The sequence below is a fragment of the Anoplolepis gracilipes genome, chromosome 7 (genome assembly GCF_047496725.1).
Source record: "Anoplolepis gracilipes chromosome 7, ASM4749672v1, whole genome shotgun sequence".
NCBI classification, from domain to species: domain Eukaryota; kingdom Metazoa; phylum Arthropoda; class Insecta; order Hymenoptera; family Formicidae; genus Anoplolepis; species Anoplolepis gracilipes.
Window position 1 is genome coordinate 11,182,063 of NC_132976.1, and position 22,260 is coordinate 11,204,322.

Consider the following 22,260-nt stretch of genomic DNA (forward strand, 5'->3'; position numbering starts at 1 on the left):
GATATATTCTAATCTATAGTTAACTGTGTAAATTATGCAACGAATTAACTTGTGGATGCTATTGTTATTTTTAAACAATTTAAAATATCTAAATGTGTAGAAACATCGAGCCAAAGAGATAGAAAGAAAAAAGATGTTGACCAGGTTCTATTTGGAACAAAATATACTTTATGAATCTTGAAATAATTTTTACATTTTAGCTACATATATTTAAACAATTTTTTACCTATAATCATAAAATGTTAATAAATCAAAATTGATAAAAAATAAAGTGCAAAGAATACAGTTTCCTCCTCTCGATAAATCGTATAATCAATAAAATTTTGATGTTTGCAGTTAACTAATATAGAAACGAAAAAAAAAAAAGAATTTTATCTTTACTCGAAGCAACTACAAAATTTTAAAAGGAAAAAAATAATCTTAGTATAAATAAATATTGTATTATTGTATTGTGTACATAAGAGACTGTGTATACGGATTGTATTTATAATATACGTAAATAATTAGAGAATGAATATCGATAATATTGTTAAAGATCAAAACGCGTTTTTGATGTACCGTTAATATGAGGGAACGAAATGTCTATACTGTCGCTTCTATACTGTCGCAACAACGTGTTTTCATGGAGAAGCCTCGTTTTGGCCGCGCAACCGGCACTGATAACGCGATTGCGAGAGAGGGTGAATGGACCATAAATCGTGGATCGACGTGATTTGTATGGGGTATCACAGCGCTTAATGGTGTGGCTTGTCTATATCGACATGTTCTGACCGGAAGTTCCGAAATGCTATAGTTAAAGGGGAAATACTCTATAGATCTGTCTGTCCTAACTTGACGATTTATATTGTATTATATGAATGAATCGTGCCTAGAGTGGGAATTGCAAATAAAAAAGCTAAATATAGACACTTTTATTAGATAGTAATAGGAGAAATGAGATAATAATGGAAGAATTGTATTCCACAGAGACATGCATTGGGTTTTAACTTGATTATTGAATTGGAAATACGAAAATTATCTACATAACTTAAATATATTCTCAAGAGTACAACATTCTAACTTGATAATTGTTTTCTGAATATATTAAAATGTTTTTTATCGTAATAATAATTACACACATACACACACCATCGTTTGGATTTTTGGATTAAAAATAGATAATATATGACGAAAAAGAAAAAATAGGATAATAATATCTATATAAGAGAAAGAAAAAGAGAGTGTGTCGCACATGGCCTCGGATTGGACAGGTTGACGAATGAAACGGAAATCCTTGCCAGCGGGCGTTTATCGGAAGTTTCATAAAAAGAAAGGGGCCGCACGTCCACGTCCAGCCATCGAAACGGGTGCGGCTTCCGGATTTCGCGACAACCGACGGCTGCACCGATAGCTCTTGGGGTCGTATCTCGATCCGGCCAAAAATAGCGATACACACACGTACAAGCACACAGATATTCCCATATGTACAGCTGGGCCAGGTATATGTATACAGGGTGTTTCCGAAATTGCGTTTTCTGAATTATAGGTATAATATTAATCATATAAAAAAGGTATTACAAAAATACTATATTTGTGATATTATAATATAAAATTAGAGTACTAAAACGTCATTTTAATATTTACTTGTATAAATTATAAATCATTAAATGTATTAGAAATACTTTAAATGATAAACAGATAAAATTTTATTTCGCAAGTAGCGTTTTAAGCAAAGTACATCTTGTAACAGAAAAATCTGTGAAAAAAAAAAAAAATAAACAAATTCTAAATTCTTTAAAAATTTTTTAATTGCAGTAAAAGCGTATGCTTTCTGAAGCATATATACATATATATGAATATACACACATACATACACTAAGCCTGTCCGTGGAAATCCTTATTGCCCGGGTTTGGCCGTTCATCGAAACGACCGACGCGTAGGGATCTAGGCCAAGAGTTCATCTATTTCGAGTGTATCTCCAGCTGACGTAAACGCGATCGAGACTTTAGATAAGGGCTTCACGCCGCGAAATCTATCCAGGGGACTCTGAAGTGTGAGTTTTGAGTCCCAAATTCTGGCATAGAATCACTCGCTCAACTTAGAATTGATTAGATAGAGAGCGAGAAATGAATCAAAGATTACCAAGAAAAACTATCCAACATATAAAGGATATGCCAATACGTCCATCACGCAATAATTCCGTTCGGAAATTGGTTCTAGGTACGAAATCAAAATCTGGATTTCTCTCGAGATAATTTATATTTTGATGTCGTTTCTTTTTATAGTGTGGAGGATTTTAGCGAGAAACTGCACGTGAAACTCTGTGAAAGTAGAGATTATTAACTTAAGTATTTTGCTATTTTTATGCATGTTTTTATTACGTATATATATATATATTTGATACATTCACTTGGGAAAATATTGATCGTTTTGTAAATAGCTTATATTATTGCTATAAAAGTTATATTATTGGAAGTTTTCTTCGATTATTTCTACCGAATCTACCAATCATTATAAAATATGAGACCAAAATACCTATTTTTTATTGCGTTATCAATTTAAAGATTTTCATTTAATCAAAAAATAGGAGCCAAAAAATACCAACCATGATTTAATTTAAATAAATGTTCAAATCTATAGATGTGTATTCTATTCTAGAATTCTTTATTGCAAATAGATGGTGTGCGTGTATAAAAAGAATAAACGTAGTTAATTGAATATACATATCTAAGGATTCGACGATTATCTTATAATGCAGATTTGTGATATAATGATAGGATAAGCGGAATGCAAGGATATAAATTGCAAGCAACGTTAGTGTCCTTCAATAAATTACGATGAGAAGTTTTGGAATGTCAAAGCCCCTGAAAGAATTTTATTTATATCCCCGTTCATATGCCAATTGAATATCAAAAACGCAAGTGTAGAAGTGTTGTGTGAGAAATGTCTCATAAATGATTTCCGTACGCATAATAATGTCGATTTGCATCGTAATAGACATATATTGAATGAAGCAGATAGATCCTGATCCTCTCATGTGATGAGAAGCTGCTATTTCCCCATAATTAAAGAGCAAAGTGCACAGATACTTTTGACGAAGCAACACATTGAACGAGTCATATTGTTAATAAGCATCGTACAGTTAAAAATGATTGTCATAATGAATCGTTAATTCGCGCATCCATGCTCGATAACGACAGAATTGTTAAATAATGTTGAGTAAAATAAATCATAATAAATATTTTCGGGACAGTAAAATCGTTAGCATGTCTCCTAAACTACGCACACGTATTAATGGCTATATGTCGGCAATAATCATAATTTATATATAATTTATATAGTAACCAGATATATATATGTAAACATATATCATTGTGACAGTTCAAAGTTTCTAAACTACGTACTCATTAGTGTATCACGCTGCTAATTCTAATTAGCATTTTAATTCTAGCGGTCAAATAAACGACAAGAAATAATGATGTTAGAACAGTAAATTTTATATGACCGGTTCTAATTCGAATACTATAGGCCGCGAATATATAGCGGGAACTTGTACAATTGTACAAAGAAACATCGGAAGAGATAATCAAATTGACAGATGAACACACGACACACAAAAAACATAATCACTCTCATTCTATCTACATATCTAATTTTCTATCTACTGTTCTATGAATTCTAAGTAGAAACTGTAGGCGAAGCATCGCAGCAAATCGCCTTACCGTTTCTAACGATTTCTTCGAAGACACTACTTTATCTATAAATATAATTTCTTAATAAACTCAAACAACACTCAAAAAACTTTTATCATACACGAAGATACTTATTACGGTCGCTCGAGATATACTATTTTATAACTCGGATCTGTAACTATAGCCTAAACATCAGCCAAGGTTGCCAACTACATTTTTCTACGAGACATGAATTGATATAGAGTAATATAAACAATGTTTAATAGTATCATCATATTAATTAAGATATTGTATTTACATGATATATTATTTTCAACAAAATTTGCAAAAATTTGCATCAGAAATTTAGTGGACAACCTTAGCGTTATCTAAGTTATTTACTATCAATGTTAATTACAAAGATTAGTTAATAACGACTTGTTTTATACTACAAGACTGCTTCTAATCAGAGACTATATATATATATATATGTATAATCATTTAATTCGATTTATCTAAATTATCTACACTCTTGTACCACCGCGGGAAGATCTGGATATATTAATTTCAATCACGACACTATTCTCTTCAGCAACATCTCGCCACCGTAATAAAATTTGTTTTTATAATTCATCAAATAAATAATCGACCCGTTGTGGTTGAACTAGGCGGTTTTTTACTATGAACAATATATAATATAATTAAAATCACTTTATATATGGCGATATTTTCTATAAGATAATAGGTGTAGGTAGATGGTAGATTACTCGCCCCTAGGTAACTGCATCTTCAACGAAGTCTTCGTCATCGATCTCGGCAATGATTCTGTCCCGAAATCGCCTTCCCTCCTTTTTTTGCGATACTCAACTCGAATTCATTTCACGAAAAAATTGACCCATAGCCGCGAGTGATAAAAAATTTCACGCGTATCACAATATTTAAAAAATAATGATAAAAAGCGTGAAAATAATAATAAAGACTTCAGAGATTATGAGAAATATATGTATATGTTTGTAAATCATATAAAATTAAAAAAAAAATATTCGAAAAAATATTTTTTTTTTATTTCAAATAATTTCTTTTAGTGTGTTATTTAACACTCTCGACGGGCTATGGATTCGCGTGGAAATACTTTCACGAGACTGATTTTAGTTTTCACTAGAACTATACATAAAACCAGTCTGAAAACATGCAGGCATCGCTCTGATTGACGCACAAAATAAAAATCAAAGATATTTAAAGAATGAGTATCCACAAGTAGAGATATGTATACTCAAAAAAAGGATCCATATCCATATACTTTCTTAATTAGTATAGAAGTTCACATTCTCATTTTTGTATTGCATTAACTATCTAATCATATTTGTATATTAATATAATCACCTTTAATGCCTCAGCGAGAAATGAAAATCTGATGATTTCATTTAGCGCTAAACACGATGAGAATACGAGCCAAGTATCGGGTATCGATAGCTCTAAAACAAGCTCTGTAAATTGAGATTTTTCAACGTTTCGTGACCAACCGTGACTTCGCCTCGATTTTAATGAGAATCCTTTCCGTGAAATAGATCAGGAAAGGATCTAACAATTCTCTTGTCATGCGACAATGTACACATAATTTCTCGTTTAATACGTTTTTTTTTTAACAGACCTATAGACATCAGGCTAAATTCTAGTGAAAACTAATGTTAGGCTCGAGTACTCATACGGATAGTATAAAACGATAGAAATTCTGGACATAACTATGTACTATGAGCTAGGCAGTCATCCAACACCAGTACGAGATACGGGATTTAAATATGTGTATATATAGACACATTGGGAACCAAATATGGTTCTTATTACGATTACTTGTAGACTATTCTAGATACTATGAAGTAAAATGACATACGATTTATTTATATGTATATGTATAGATATAGACCCCTAACCGACCAGAGAAGTTGTATCGGAAAATACAATATATTCATATATTGTATTTTCATGTAGTAAATTCGAAAATTTCATAATGCACTGTAAAGCATCGCGAATTTTTCGTATTTACCATATGAATATCCAGGCGTCTCTAGCCTCTAATGGATTGAGAAATGTGTGCACCGATTCCATTTTTAGAACACAGAATTGCAATCCGCTGCTTGTTTATACGATAGATTATATATGCAGGATGCCCCAGGAAATGTGTATGCCAAACAGTACAGTATTATTCTATCGAATAACTCTATCAATATTCCATTGAATAACTTGACACATATTTCAGAAAATAGCTTCGATACATATTTATGATACGCGTATAAATGACTCACGCGTATGGATACCATAAAAAAATTTTATCGAAAATACGCGTGGAAGTCTATTATCAGCGAATTGTTCTTCATATTCGGTAATAATCTCGCGGTTTATAACCGTACAACGATCTGAGAAAAAGAAATTTGAAAATCATAATTCAACATTTTCCCATATTTCCTACAATCGTCAGAATTATTTCAGGTAGAATTATCGAAGAACCGAATTAGGGTATAAAGATCAACTTTGTAGCGTGTTAAATAGCAATTAGAAACGACTTTAAAGCAGATTAGAAAACGTAGATACGGTGTAACAAATGTGCAGAGAACAAATCAACTCGAGATAGAGCTAAGAAAGTAATACAAACTTCTACTGCTGCAGCGAAATCGTACAAGGCTGCGACTTATATCGCTTCTTCGATACCTATTCTCTTCGCCAATCGCATTATCCGACTAAGAAGTTAATTATTCTCGTAATTAAATTGCAATGTAATCAAATATTCCAAGCCATTACAGTAAAATAACGCGGTTATTTTTATAGCGATGAGACTTTACAGTCGGACGATCATATTAAATCATTTTAATCGCTTGTTCGTTGAAAGTACCGATTATCTGATTCCCACAATTCAGTAAAAAGTATGTTAACGTAAAAAATGATACGTACATATATCATTTTGCGCAATCTATGTTCACCCTATACGTAAATTTATTTTAATGACAGAACAGGTCTAGGAATTCTAAAATTAAGAAGTTGTCAATCGCCATAAATTTATTAATTATTTATAAGATTAACACAAAGTTTCTTAATTTTTAATAAAACTGGAGAAAAACTATTAAAATAGTCAATTTTTACGTATAAATTGCACGAAACTGTAATAAACAAGTGACTGATTTTACGTGAATATTTTAATAGTGCACATTTTTTTTCCGTCGCAGATACGAGCAAGTGCATTTTTCTTACGTGAATTGATCGATTTTTAAAATCGCACGTCATAGAAAAGGCGAACGAGACGAATACAGATCGCGTAGGCGGTACAATGAACAATGGATGCACAACTAACATACGATTCTCTGTTTCCTAAGCATTCCATAAGAATATATATATATATATATATATGTACGTATAAAATATACAAGTGTGTATATATCTGTATACGAAAAGTTCAACCAATCCAATAATAAATACTATCGATGACAATACTTGAACTAATGGATACCTAAAGTAACTAGATAGTAACAGAGTGACAGATGTCTCATATTTCAATTAAAATTAAATAATGTAAAATGTGTAAAAAAATGAGAGACTAGTGTATAAAAAAATATTTAATATAAATAATTGATTTTAATTATTATGCACACATTAAAAGAATCTCATAATATAATAACTTTCATTCTTCCAATAAAATTATTACATTATGACATTTGTCGAATAATTGACAAATAATTAATTCATAATAATTATAATAAGAAAAAATTTATGAAATTCCTGTTTTAATATTTTAATCAAAAATTAAAATGCTGTAGCAATTAAATTGATTAAGAAAACAATGATTAAAATATTAGAGGTATATTTAAAAAAATGTTTTTTTATAATAATTTTAATGCCAATTTAAAATATCAAATGTTTTTCAATTAAAAGATATCAATTTTTTCTCATAAATAACTATTTTTAAAGTATGAAAAATTAAAATCAATAAAATACAATACGACTTTAAATTCTCAGATTCATCATTGATTTTTACATAATTTAGAAAAATAATTTTTGATTTACATATAATAACTTTAACTGGTGTTTGTTGTAAACTGAGTATGTATAATATTTGAGTAATGTGTGAATGTGGGTATGGAATCTGGGTATGTACTACGTACTACGGATTACGGTTACCGTTAACACGAGCGAGAACACGAGAACTTGGTGGAACAACCTGGCACTTTGGGGTTGAAGCTTACCGGTGCAACCCCCGCTGGGGCTCACGGACACTCGGCCTACCCTTGGCCCCACTGCGCGGTACACGACCGCTCCTACCCAACAACAGACATCACCGATCTTACATGATATAGAAATTCCTGTCGAACGCGTTAATTAAATATACGTGATAATTTTATCTACCGATTTAGATGACTTGGTGCTGGATTAAATCTCATGTTGTAAAAGCTAAATGTAAATAAATTCATAAATAAATTGCTTTTTTGTTTTATTTATATTTATTATAGTATTTCTTTTACTTTTTATGATAAATACGTAAAATGTAATAATTACTCATTTCTGCATATATAGTTTTTATGTTATTTAAAAAAAATATATATTTAAAAATTTCAGAATTAATTACAAATATAATCTAATAAATCTATAGAAATTACATAGAAATTAGAAAATTTATATTAATAAATATATACTGAAAAAAAATTTTTATATATTCTACATTTAAAGAAAAAATTTATTCGCACTGCGATAATATAGTAAAGTTATTACTACTACATAAAGATATAATTGTTGTTGCAGTAATGCCTAGTAAATAACATGAAGGAACAACTTTTGCAAAAATAATATGATTGGTTAACAACGCACTTAATTCAGCACCGTGCATTTCATATAGTATATGATATTTCTAGATAAAGAGTCGTTTACTACTACTTTATATTTTATCTACGCGTTAATAAACTTGCAATTTCTGTAATTCCCTATTAGTTAAGACACGCGGTTTTCATAAATAAATCAAGTCTGTATAATTACAAGAGCTCTGCTCTTTATGTATATCATTACATATATATATATATATATATATATATATATATATATATATAAATTAAAAGTTTAAATTATATAAATGTATATATGTATATATATATAATTTGAGCTTTTAATTTTAAATTGTCAAGAGTATATATGTTTGTGTTGGTATATTTCAAACATGAATGTAATGTATAGTAATGTACGTAAGCGTAATTTCAATGTATAGTATACAAATAATTAATTTTTAGAAGTTTTCACAAATAATTAATTTTTAATCGTTCATTATAAAATGGCACATCAAATTGTACTGATCGTGTGAGGTGACACCTAGCTCATAGCAGAAACTCAAACATGTTACATCACTATATCGTGCTGCAAGAAAGGTAAACAGAATATTTTCTCGAGCCCTTCTTCCAGCACACAGTATCGAGAAAGTTTATCTACTTTTTCGTTCATTGCGTGGTACTTTTTATTTGTTACAGACATTTATTATTTATAATCCTTAATCATTATAATAATAGAGCTTTAGAGAATCGTTATATGGCGGCGTTAATACGTATACGCGCGTGCGTGAGTTAACTCACTCCGTCATTCAGTTCCAGAGCGATCTCTGACGGGCATTAAGTGTTACGTTACTTGTAAGTACCCATGAGACATTTACAAAACTTTCGTGGTTGGAAGTTCTCTCTTCATCATGTTTTTACGCTGTCTTATCGTTGATAGCTTAATAAATCGTCCGAGCCCTCATCGATCGCCTGATAAATTAATTACTTTCACAAGTGTGTTATTCTTAAGGCGCGTATAACAGCGCAAGCCGAGGAAAGGAGCAACGTCGGAAGCGTGATTCTATACCGTACGAAATCTTACGCATTAAGAAAGAGTAGCGATTGTCGAATAAGACGATTTCGCGTGCAAGAAAACTTGAAGAGATTCTCTCAGCAAGTCGTAAAAATTTCATTTATACGATAATTTTAACTTAAAAAAATATATCTGTTTGAATTTAAGAAATATAAATATCCTAAATGTGCGATATTAAGAATATACGAAGTGATAGTCATTAAATGCCAGGCATCATCAATTTATAAGTACCATGATGGGACTGTACGCGACTTTAAACAATTTACCTGTTTCGTTTTATTCAAATTATTCCCTCTTTATATTTTGCTGCATCTAAAATTGTTGTGGATTCTTTAATGTAATTTTTCTTTTAAATTGAAGAAAATAATATAAAAAAATTTCTTTTTACTCAATAATTTAATAAAAAAAGTACGTGGCAGAATTTATTATAATACATATTAAATATTAATCGCGCGCGTACAAATGTCACAATTTTTCATCATGATACTTAGGAATTAATAAACATATCAGAGAAGTCCCTATTTACTCCAAAATCAATATTAAATTTCTCCCATTTTTGTTCCTAATCCCTAATTGACGTTTTAATTCAATCCCAAGCATAACCCGCGAGTCAATCGGCTTCAAAACTGCGCCATATATTGCTCTCACAAACGTTGTATTATCTTGGACGGTATATTTTCTTATATTTTTGAACGTTGTCCAATTGCATTTTAATTTCATTTAATTGCATTTTATTTTATTCATAGCGATGTTCTTCAAGTAATCTTGCGTGGGATACGGTTCAGCATCATCAGATCATCTCTGTGAGTGTAAATGGCATTGTGAGAGTCATTCTCGGGATCGGGCCAAAGTATTAATTTTATCCACGCGCGATCATAGTGATTTAACAACAATCTTACGAATAGCAACAATCGGACCATAGCTCGATAACGTTAACCGCGCCGTTCTGGGAAAATCTAACAAAAATTTTGATCTTTCTTTTTATCTTTATATATATTTATATACGCGAGAATATATCACGGTATTAGCGGTTCAAGTGAAATTTGCAAATTCTCAATAAACAGAAGAATATACTTACATCGCGAGATTTTGTTTCCAGATAGGACGATGACGTTAACGCGAGCGAACTATAGCCGCGCATAAAAGTATCAATAATATTATTTAAGCATCCTGTCATTAACAAATGTATAAGCTCAGGACCATAAGTGTCTCCTCTTGGATTTGGCTTACTCCTGTCACTCATTGTCAATTATCCCGCTCGCAAACTCTCAAGCTTGCATTCGTATCGCATATTTAGCGCTAAATGTAACTGCCTGACATTTAGTAGATAACCGAGTATATTACCTAGATTTTAAACAAATCTCAAATTGCACGAGTACTTTTAATTTTGAATTCTCGAAATAACATTGAATGCCAATTTTATAATCTTCTCCAGAGATATATCCGGTATATTTAACATTAAATGGCTACTTAATTTTCCAGTTCATAATAATATCAAATGCAATTTTTATATGTGAGTCAAGAATAACTGCAAGTTAGGCAGCTACATTTACGTCTAAAGGTCTAAACTAGAACGTGAATGCAAACCTTTAACAATTTATGTTGCCGGCGATTGGCTATAGTTTCAGCGAGACAATTCGCGAGAATGAGCGTAAATCTGGCTGCCCTCTTCGTGAATCTCCATAACGTCTTAGGGGGACGAGGACGGACAATTCGCTCGTCGCCTTTCTGTCTCTCTTCTATGCGCGCGAGACTTATCGTAACATATATTTCGTACATACGTCTTTTGTTTTTTTTTTTTTTTTTTTCATTTTCTCGCCCTGCGATCCACACGGATGGTTCGTAGGATCTTCATTAAACGACAAACTCGAGAACACACAACGGAATCCAAACTCGATCACAGCTCTCGAACGTATAATACGTTGCGGTACGGGTGGAATAATGCCAGAGGGATGCGGGCCAGCAAGGGGTGGGAAGGGTAAAACCGAGAAAGCAAGGCGAAGGAATTAGCGCGACGACATTACCGCACTCGCGTCTCCTCTATTTACCGTTAATAAATCCGCGCTATAATTAATTAATCTTAATCTTCATTACGAAGGTGAATGTGTGCGTGCAATCTGCAGAAACATGAAAGCACTGCGTCGCTGCGATTTTCGCGTGCATTATAATCTACTCCTCTTCTTTTTAGAGATATCTTTAATATCCTTAAAATTAATCTCTCTTATCTTCGGTATGCAAGCGCGCGCAGTTTAGAATGTTATTTTAATTAAATAAAAATGTTTGAAAAATTCAAGGCGTAATGAGAGAACATAATTAATCTGCAGGGATTTAAAAATCCCCGATTATATGACTGTTGCCGTTGTATTAAATGTATGTATATTAAATCTATTTAATTGCATTTCGTGTCGCATCGTCCTTGCTTCCGCGGTTTCCTGACGCTTTATCGAGGGACGGAAGTGTGGAACTTCGGAAAGGCCTGGAATGATTTTAACGGTATAATAATAACAAGAAGCACAAAATGGCCAACGGTCCTTGTGCGGCTTATTTCGATGCTAATCTCTCCTACGAGGGTCGGTACTCTTTTTCTTACGTTTCACTTTCGCCTAACTCGACTTATGCCTTATTCTACATTTAGCAATATGTTAATTTTTTTTTCTGGTTAAGAAATAGTCACGCGCCGCGACGACGGCACCTTGTTTGCCATGCATTTTAATACATTTTAATTCTCCGATAATAACTTTGTAATCGACAAATATACATACGTTGAATACTACGGTGTTAAAACGTGCAGAAATCCTTTATTTTTCACTCCTTTTTCAGTTTATTTCAACTGATTCCTCTTCTCTATCATTACCTTAATAGAAATTTATGTTCTGATAAGTTATCTCTTAGTAAAAATTTAATTTCCTGCTGCCAAGATATTTAATCTTGGAACATAGAAAAATTCATGATAAATGTCCTTGTCTCTTTCCTTTACCCGCACGTCGTTATATTTTAGCAGAAGAAAAATCGTCTGCAGAGTTTGTTAACGAATCTGTGATAAAAAATGTATTCGCTAGTGGCACGAAACTCTGCATATTAAAATGCTGCAGAAATATTATTTGGAGAGAACTGTTTTAGACTAGAATGAAATATCTCATTTCATTTATGTTTGATACTATTGATAATATGATTTGTACGTGCAATTTAGCTTCATACATTTATTGCAATTTTGACAATTACGTTACGAAACGTACGTTACATCTTTTGATCAATAATTCGATTATAATCATTGGCGGTGAATTTTGTGGTTATTATCAAATATTGACGTATAATTTTGAGGCGTCGCTTCGACAAGGCGCCGTAATCGAAGCACTCGGAAACGTCTATATCGTTATATCTACGTATATATGTCCTACGCTAAGTGTTTTCGATTAAAGTGTTTAGCTTAAAGATTACATAGAACGTGGCTACATCTTGAATCGCTACGTGAGATCAACATCTACGTGAGAGAAACGCGTTAAGTTTAAAGTGAATGGAAAAGAATGATGTGGACCGGCGAAGGATAGGGAAGGAGATTGGAGGAGGGGCATTCTAAGGAAGCACGGGGTAAAAGAGACCGTGGTCTTTAATAATCGTTAATTTTCTACGTATAATCATAATCTGACTTGCATTCTTATTATGGTTCATTAAAACATCTACCTCGCATTAAGACATCTACCTCGGATTATATCCATCAATTTATAATTATCGCGTGTTTTGTGTGAGTTTAATATAGCTGCTATATCCCCTCCCCCTAACACACGCACTGTGACGAAGGGGTAAGAATTATCTCGGCATGACATCTGTGCTAATCATATCTACGTTTTCACCATAGGCGACAGTTGTTGATGACAAGGCTACCTCACGACATATTCCGACAATCTGATATTTGTGACAACTGTTAATCCCGTTTTTGACACGATTTATAGAAAGCTCGAATTTACGTGCGATAGTTATAATCGATAAAATTATTATAACAATCATGTATAAAGCATTAATTGATCTATCGTTATTTCAACATATTTATATTCGTAATTATTGAAATCTGTTTTAATTCGACAATGTATCCATCTGCATAACATAAATTTGCACTGATATATATTTCACAGAAAGTGAATTTTATAATATTCCTTTAATTTTGTGATACAAGTAGCCTTGCCATTGAGCATCACATAGATTCGAATGAACGCTTATCTTCATTCTCAGCCGCTTTTCAAATTAACGAAGGAATCTGTCTACTTCTACGCGAACGAGAAGAAGAAGACAAGTGGAGGAACAGAAAGAGAGAGAACGTGAATAGCACTCGATTTTTATCGAAGAACCATTAAATCTTCTCGCTTGACTTACATATCTTTTTTATTTTTTCGCATGCCCTATTTTTTTCTCTCTCTTTCCCTTACCTCGGCATTTACGCGTTTACCCGTTTCTTTCCTTGCCATTCCTTCATTCCTGTTTGCTTGAGAGTGAATGCTTTTGCAGGAGGGCGAGCACTTTTTCGCGCGAGATATTTCTGTCGAAGGTATTTGTGTATATCGATATGCAATGCGTATGTGCGTGCGTGCGTGTGTGTGTGTATGTGTGTGTGTGTGTGTATTTGTGTTCTTTTTTCGTTTTAAAGTCTTGTGTTTGGCAGTACCTAATGGAATGGGGGTAGAGGCAGGCGACGCTTTGCTTGACGAAGGACCACAGAGTTTGCCAGCCATGCGTCTGTGAACATTTTTTAATTTCCGGTCAAGCGATTCACGTGAGAACAAGCTATTTCAGTGGCAAAATTCAGAATCGGCTTTCGACGGTTACTGGTAATAAAAATATTTATTCGTTGCACACAATATCACACAGATACAATCTCGGATTAACCTTTCGATGATAACTGCGATGATGTCTCACTCTAACATGACGTATATAAGTCAAAATTTGTGCGGTTTATGTTAACAGCGAAGGGTTATTCCAAGCGACAAAATTATTATAAGTGATCTTGATCAGAATTATTTATTATGAGATAGTTCTCTCTCTCTCTCTCTCTCTCTCTCTCTCTCTCTCTCTCTCTCTCTCTTTCTCTCTCTCAAAGTACTTTCAACGTATAGCATATATAAACAAAATAAAATAAAATATTAATTTCGAGGATTTTTTAAAGGATGTTTGTAAAATATAAACATAAAAATATGTTAGTTCACGCAAATGTTATTTTATATAGTATTTTTTCTATTTGAATATGAAAAACGAGTATAGTAGTGGACAAATTATCCATTTTATTTCACATAAATATTCCGAGTATTATAGTTATCAGAATAATGTTCAATTTTATTCAAGTGGTTGTAAAAATTAGAACATATTTGCGCGCAAAAATGTTGGTTCAATATTTCGAATTATAAATTTGTCATATTCGCGCGTTGAGTCGATTAGAACGATAGGAGCGAAAAAATTTTCATTGAAATTGGAATTTTGCATTTAAAATTTTGGAAATTTTCAAAATGCAAACTCTTTGTTTATCGCTTAATGAACTACGCAATATTTATCAAACCAGTTATAGTGTCTATTGCAAATGCATTTGCAAATCCTGCGAGATCCACTGGTTCTATAATAACAAACAATAAAGATTGGCCCGACGAATAGCGCCGCGTATTATATTAATCGTAGCGATTCCATATTTTATCTCCGGCGAATGATCGCTGTACATTGTAGAAATAAATGATATTCCATTAATAATTCACAAGACAATTCGTATTTCAACAATGTGAGCAACATTAATTTACATCACCCGTTCTGTATATATTATCTCCGCGCTTTGTATATATTTATATTTATTTATATTGTATGTTTTTTATTTATATCGTGTATACATTATACGATGTGAATAAATGACTGTACAATTGCGCGTATTTACAAGATGTTAAAGCATCGACACATATGGAATACAAATAAATTTAAACATGAAACGTGTTTTACTTGAGGAAAAACTTGAAGATAAAAAAAAGAAGAATTAAGAAATGTTAAAAATAATAAAGTTATTGCCACATATATTATTTATGTGGAGAAAGTCTTATTTCCAAAAATATACAAAATTAACGTGAGATAATAATATCCCCATAAACGCATAATATTATATAATATTTCAGTTATATTTTTAGAATATATCTTCTAAAAATATACCTTGAAAAAATCTTAAATATTATATAATATTATGCACTTATAGGGATAATACAATTTTGTTCGTTATTTTAAACATCTATTTATATCTACAGAATTATATGTCATCTATGAAAAATAATAAAATCAGAAAAATTAAAACGTTCCTAAATACATTTGCAAGAGAAAAAAAAAATATATTTACATAAAATGTAAAATAATTATGTGCATATATAGAGTTTATCGATAACATATTGGTGAGAAACCATTAACGATATTTTGCTATTTTAGTTTCATATATTTCTGAAGTTAAATGTGTTTTTCTCTAAAAAGTTTCGATTTGTTCCTAGCGAAACATGGATACTTTTCAAAAATGCAGGACCTTACATCAATTCTGACACTTTCTTGAAGTTTTCTCGGATGTACGTAGACTTTCGTGACCCAGTGCATTTCCGGAGCGAAATTTCTCGAGCGCTTTTGTTGTGTGCATACTCTGGTGCACGCGCGCACATGTTTGTACGCAACTCGTTGCGCGAGGGCGAGTTTGCATTTGTGTTTCCCGGGCGCGAGCAGGTGCCGCCGTATATACTGCATGTGTCTCTCGCATGACGGCGATATCGTAAATCTCCCGAAACGGCACGCGTTATATATAAGCTTCGGATATTTGGGATTCTTAGCGCGGAGTTGAGGTTTTCCTTAAACTATAACGTATTACCTTAGCCTTGCCTCGCGGAACAATATGTACAACGATTTTACGTATATATGTATATTTATATATATATATATATATATATATATATATATATATATAATACAGAGAGCGAGAGATATACGATCCATAGAAAATATATCTCTCGTCGGCGCGCGAATATACAAGAAGAGAGCATTTCGCGCCCGATATCCTGCGGTCGAGAAGACTCAGCATTAATCCTACGTTTCCATAGAATCATTCCGACCACTGTAGCAATATATATATATATATATATATATATATATATTTTTTTCCTTTTTTTTGTGTAAACTTCATGTTGATTGCAATATTCAAAATTTATGCATTCTGTATTGGAATAAATAACAATAAGATTAAAATATAATATGTTTTATATCATTATTATATTCACAATCAGTATTCTCTCTTGTCATTTTATCGAGTTAAATGCTTTTATAATTAGCATTTGTTGGACATATTCGTTACATGTTAACAGGAAACATTAGAAAGAAAAGTAGATGACAGCATCATTGTATGTATATCAGAGAATTTTTTTTAGATGTGAAAGTGTAGATGCGTAGATGTGGAAGTATTTGCGGGTAATAAATGCACACGCTGCATAGATTCACGTTGAATACAATAGCTACTTTCTCCTTCTCCTATTTCCTGTCAGCTGTGTCTCTGTACGTTGCAAACTGTAATCGTTGCATCGGATCTGCGACTCTTTCGTCGTTCTCGTTAAGATTTAGTAAGACAAACCAAATCAATTCGCGCGCATCCGCGAAGAAACTGCAGTATCGCTGGCAAGAATAATTGAAATTCAAATCATTCCCTCCCTTCTCACTCTCTCCCGTTCGCCAGGTTTTATTTCCGGCGGTATCTACTCGCGGCTTGAATTCGCCAATGGAAGCGGAGTCGACTGTTCACGTTGAACAAAGACCGAAACGACGGAAGAGAAAAAGCGGAAAGAGTACGAGAGTTATGTGCATTGCTCGTCGATGGAACGAAACAAAGGCCAGAAGCGCAAAAACGGAAATAAAAGGGGAGAGAAAAAAAAAGAGAAATCCGTCACGGTTACGCGATGAAATGTAATGACGCGCTCTCTAAAATAACGCGAATCGAGGTTGTCGTGGAATTAATATTTATGTGAGTATTAAAGCAATCACGCAATACGCCACGTTGCGATGTTCTTATTGTTAGACATATAGTGTTAACGATTCAAGAAAAAATAAATAAAATGGTTACCAATGAACGCAGATCTGGTAATTCTAAATAAAATAAAATACTAATATAACGGTGTCACATTCACATTTCATATTCTTTTTAAATATATAATAAACGTCTGTATTTTTAAAGACTCCATATGTCTAAAGGATTTTAAAAGAGTAAATGGATAAAATTGTAAAATAATATTTCCTCTTTAATCTGAGAAGAAAATATTTTAATCCAAACCCAGTGTGCGCGCAAGTATATTTCATTATTAACCTTTACATTTTAAAAAGACAGATAATTATCTTATAGATGTCTTGTTATATTAAAACAATTAAAAGGAAATTTATTAATTTAAGTAATTTTCAAATTAAATAGCACAATTATTGAAAGGCATAGTATAAGTGCTTTAGTACAAGTAAAAGAAAAAAAAAAAACGATTATCATCTGTAATAAAGAAGGTATTCTAACACTCACTGTATAATTATTCGGAATTTAAAAACGAAACTAGTTCGGGTTTCAAAAATGAAAACAGCAAGAAAAGATTCAAGCGTAAAGAATCGGAAGGAGGTCGCGATTGTTGCGAGCGGCAGGTTAGTGGAAATGCACGGCGGCAGGTTGAGGCACCACAATAACCCCCTCGTGTTCATCTCCCTTGCCCTTCCCTCCCTTTCCATCCACCGGTATGGTAACGGTAACCGACGATTTATTGCGTGGCGCAACGAGCGCGCACGGTAACACGTTACGGTAATGACTGTGAAATACGACGGTGCGCCTCTGCTACCACCCCCTTCTACCCACGCAACCCTTCCGCTTCGCCGCAGCTGCCCGGCCACCCCCGGGCTCTGAAAGGACTGAGTTTCGATTCGCGTGTATGTACGCGAATCGCGAGCGTGTAAAACTCCCGTCTCTCTTTTCTCTCTTTCTCGTTCTCTCCCTCTCGGTCTCTCTAATCGAATCGAGTACGAATAGAAATATTTCGCGTTTAGAGGAATGTTTTCGGAGGAGCGCCATCGATTGTCCCGCTATACTCGATATTGCTATCTGAAGTGCGCGTTACGATACTAGGGGTAATAAATAATATATAACGCGACGCGATGTGAATTGAAGCGCGTTGAAAATATAAGCTACAGAGTTGCAGTGAAACTGAGTTAATACAATAGTTCTATAAATTACTGTTCGTAATGCTTGTGTTCATTGAAATCGAAATCTCGTGCAATTTAATATTGAACATTACATTCTAGAAATATAGAAATAAAAACATATAAATTCTTAGATATTTTCTTAGAAAAGTTCTTAAATAACTATTCTATAAAGTACTTACAGTATAGATACTTCTATTATACTTTTATGCTTCTCTCTCCGCTGTTCTTCGTCGCGGTATTAGTTTCAATTTTCACTCACAAATCTTCCTTCGTCAAAGATTAATAGCTAACTAAATAAAACTTTAAACCTTCCAGTATGTAGCACAATCCCCACTTCAATGACTTGGCGCTAACACTATTTGTTTACAATGACTCATCGGCGCGTAGTTACCGAACTGGAGCGAGAGTCGTATTACACACATATGTAAACATACTACGTGCTATATTTACGCAAGAAGGCTTCAAGTTTTATTCACTTAGCTTTCAACCTTTGATCGAGAAGGATCTGCGTGAAGATTGAAGTATGTACTATTATGAAACACATACTTTAATGCGGAGAACAACATAATATGAGGAATACGCTGTAAGTACTTTAAATAAAATATGAGTACTTGTGTCTGACGGTATTAGTTTTGATATTATTATTCTCTTTTTTTCAGAAATCCATTGTATTTATTTTGTAAAAACACTATTCTGTTTTTTTTTTTTTTTTTTTTTTTTTTTTTTGTGATTAAAAGATAATGTTGATTAACTATGGACGGCAATGTATAATTGCTTAACATATAGCATTTAAGACGATTATTATCTTTAAACGTTATCATTGAAAAATGTCATTAACACATAAAATTATTTACCTAAAACAGATAAGACCAATAGATAATGTTTTATTGTATCTGTAAAAACGCATATTGAAGCAAAAATTGAGATGGTTTTAATTGACAATAATGAGTTTTAAGTCCCTATTCATTCTCGTTTATCGACCGTAACCCACTCTACAAATGGCGCGCGTTGTTCGCACAATCCGGTGTGTTGAAAGGAAGAGCAAAAATAAAAAAAAAAAAACAAAAATCTGAAAGAACAATCGCATTGATAACATATTGACGTCAATCGGACAATAAATGGATAACAAATATTCTCGTTAACAGCGCACACGCCAGTTTTATCCTTTACGAGATTGTTCTCTTTTCTCTCTCCGATATTCTACTATTCGTATAATCCAACCGGACAGGGTCGTATGAACTGAAATCGGTTCTTGTACAAGAAAATTGATCCTCGTATGATAGATTCGTTACGCGTTGAGAAAGAGCGATGAGGAGAAGGAGGAGAGCTCGATATTCTCGCAAAGTCCGTGCACGCAGACGAGGGGTAAGCCGACAAAAAGAAAAAGAGAAGTGTCCTTTCGAGTTCTTCTGAAAAACCGACCGATGTTCAATGAGGCGTCTAGGACTACCGTCCTTCGAGCAAGGAAGAGAAGAGAAGCTCGTTATATCGCGTTTGCATTCTAAGAGGAAATCGTCGTCGTTGTCGTTGCCGTCGTCGTTACGTTGTCTACTCAAGCGGCGTTATCCCGGGAAAAATATGGAGACGTTGCAGCTCGTTATTTTCTCGTAAAAAACGGGTCACAAGATTTAAAAAAGATTCGGCCTTTTACCATCCGTCTCGCGACCGAACCGAGAAAATCTAACCGACCGGCAAGTTATTTTAGCGCGTATCACGAGAACGACAGATCGCTACTTTTGCGAAAAATTGCTCCCCATCGTCTCCTTCTCTCCTTATTTCTCTCTTTTTCAACGATTTTCGCATTATATGAAGATTAAAAGCGTCTTATTCTTTGCTACAGAGATTTTTTTGCGCGATCTCCGTCATTTTCTAGGCTCACTACTCCAGAATGATTCTGTACCTTCGTCATACAACGATTTGTCGCTTACTGATAGCGGGATGAGGGAGGAAGCGATAATCCCGAAGCATTATCAACCCCCTATGCCTCTAATCATTCTTCACCGTTAATTTTCTTTAAATTACTATTTCGTGACGTGCCGCTATTATCCCTTTCGTCCTGTTTTCATGATCGTATACGTCGCGGAAAATGTTGACTATTACAAAGGACCACGCAAGGATAAGAAATTGGATCGAGTTTTGTTAGACGTCAGGATTTTAATGTGTCATCGGACAAACTGCGAAAACGATGCCTCTCGTTTATCGCGTTTATTTAATTTTTTCATTGCACCGAAATATCATGCAATGTTTATTGAATATTATTTATCGCATTGAGAAAGAAATAGTAATAAAATAGTTCGCAATTGCGTGAAATTTGTGTGCATGAAAGGCTTGATTGTTACATATTCTCAAACTTATAATATAGAAATAAATCAATTAATTTTATGTTCATTGATATTGTTTCATGTAAACATTTTCTCTTTTAGTCAATTAACTTGTGAACGGCAGTGTAGTTTCAGATATGTAATTGAGATATGTAAGACGCGCTGATCTCACATCAATATTTAACAAATATAAACTACCGGCGGAAACTACTTCGCTCTTAGGAAACTTGTAACCCCAGAGCGAACTTGCTGCATAATGTCGCACTCACGTATTAGATATCTCATCCATCTTAGAATATGATTCATAACGGAAAATGAGAGAATTTTTGTTTATAATTTCCGCATTATTTGAAATTTAATAGATAACACAATAATATAATTTAATATATGAAAACATTTTTATACTATTCATATAGCTTAAGGTAATATGCATATTGTTTCTGAAACAGGTAAGAGTAATAATAAAATGTAAAATGTCAAAATATTGAGATAGATAAGAAAGTATTATTTTTCAATTAATGTAAAGTGGGTTTTTTAAAGCGAGATATTTAATTCTAAAAAAAATTGAAATATAAGATTCTGTAAAAGAGAATATTAAAGATCCAATACATTATGTATGACATAATACAAATCAATTATTTATTGGTGGAAATGTGTGACTTGACTTTCGTCAAAACAACTTCTTTTGCGCGCGCCTCTCCATTTATTAAGTTTCTTGAATATTTATCAATAAATGAAATACGAGCCACGCGGTTCGAATTCAGTTCGCGTCCTTCGGCGCTTTCGTTTCGTGACGCGAAGGCGAATATCTAGCAATGATCGTTAAATCACGACTGCCATTTGCCTGCTCTCGGAATATTTGCAGTTCGGGAACATTCGAGTAGAAGACTTTCCCCAAAGAAGTTCCCCCGCGAAGCGAATATATTCTCGAATATACATCGCCGCCCCCTACTCAGAAATATCTTTCCAACCCCATGTCGGATTCGTTCCTGCGTGGAAGATCGCTCCGTTCCCGTGTTTGCGTAGAGGGTGGCTTAACAGACGAATGTTTTTCGGACATTGGGAATTGAGGGAGACGGACAGGGCCGGGGGGGGGGGGAGAAGGGAGGGGGTAGGGGGAAGGATGGCGAGGAATACTCCTCTATAGCGATCAATCATCGCGGATGATATCCACTTTTCCTTCTACCACCATGCCTCGTGAACT

General features: G+C 33.4%; 1 protein-coding gene across 14 annotated transcripts in view; it reads right to left on the reverse strand.

Annotated features, from left to right (window-relative positions):
- The window catches only part of Rbp6 (RNA-binding protein 6), a 602,105-nt gene that overhangs the window by 15,833 nt on the left and 564,012 nt on the right, over positions 1 to 22,260 (reverse strand). The window contains exon 12 of one of the 14 annotated variants that reach the window (XM_072896325.1): positions 7,884 to 7,955. The exons of the other annotated variants lie outside the window; for them this stretch is intronic. Coding sequence (XP_072752426.1) covers positions 7,884 to 7,955 — 72 coding nt within the window. The remainder of the gene's footprint in view (positions 1 to 7,883; positions 7,956 to 22,260) is intronic. 14 annotated transcript variants of the gene reach the window in all.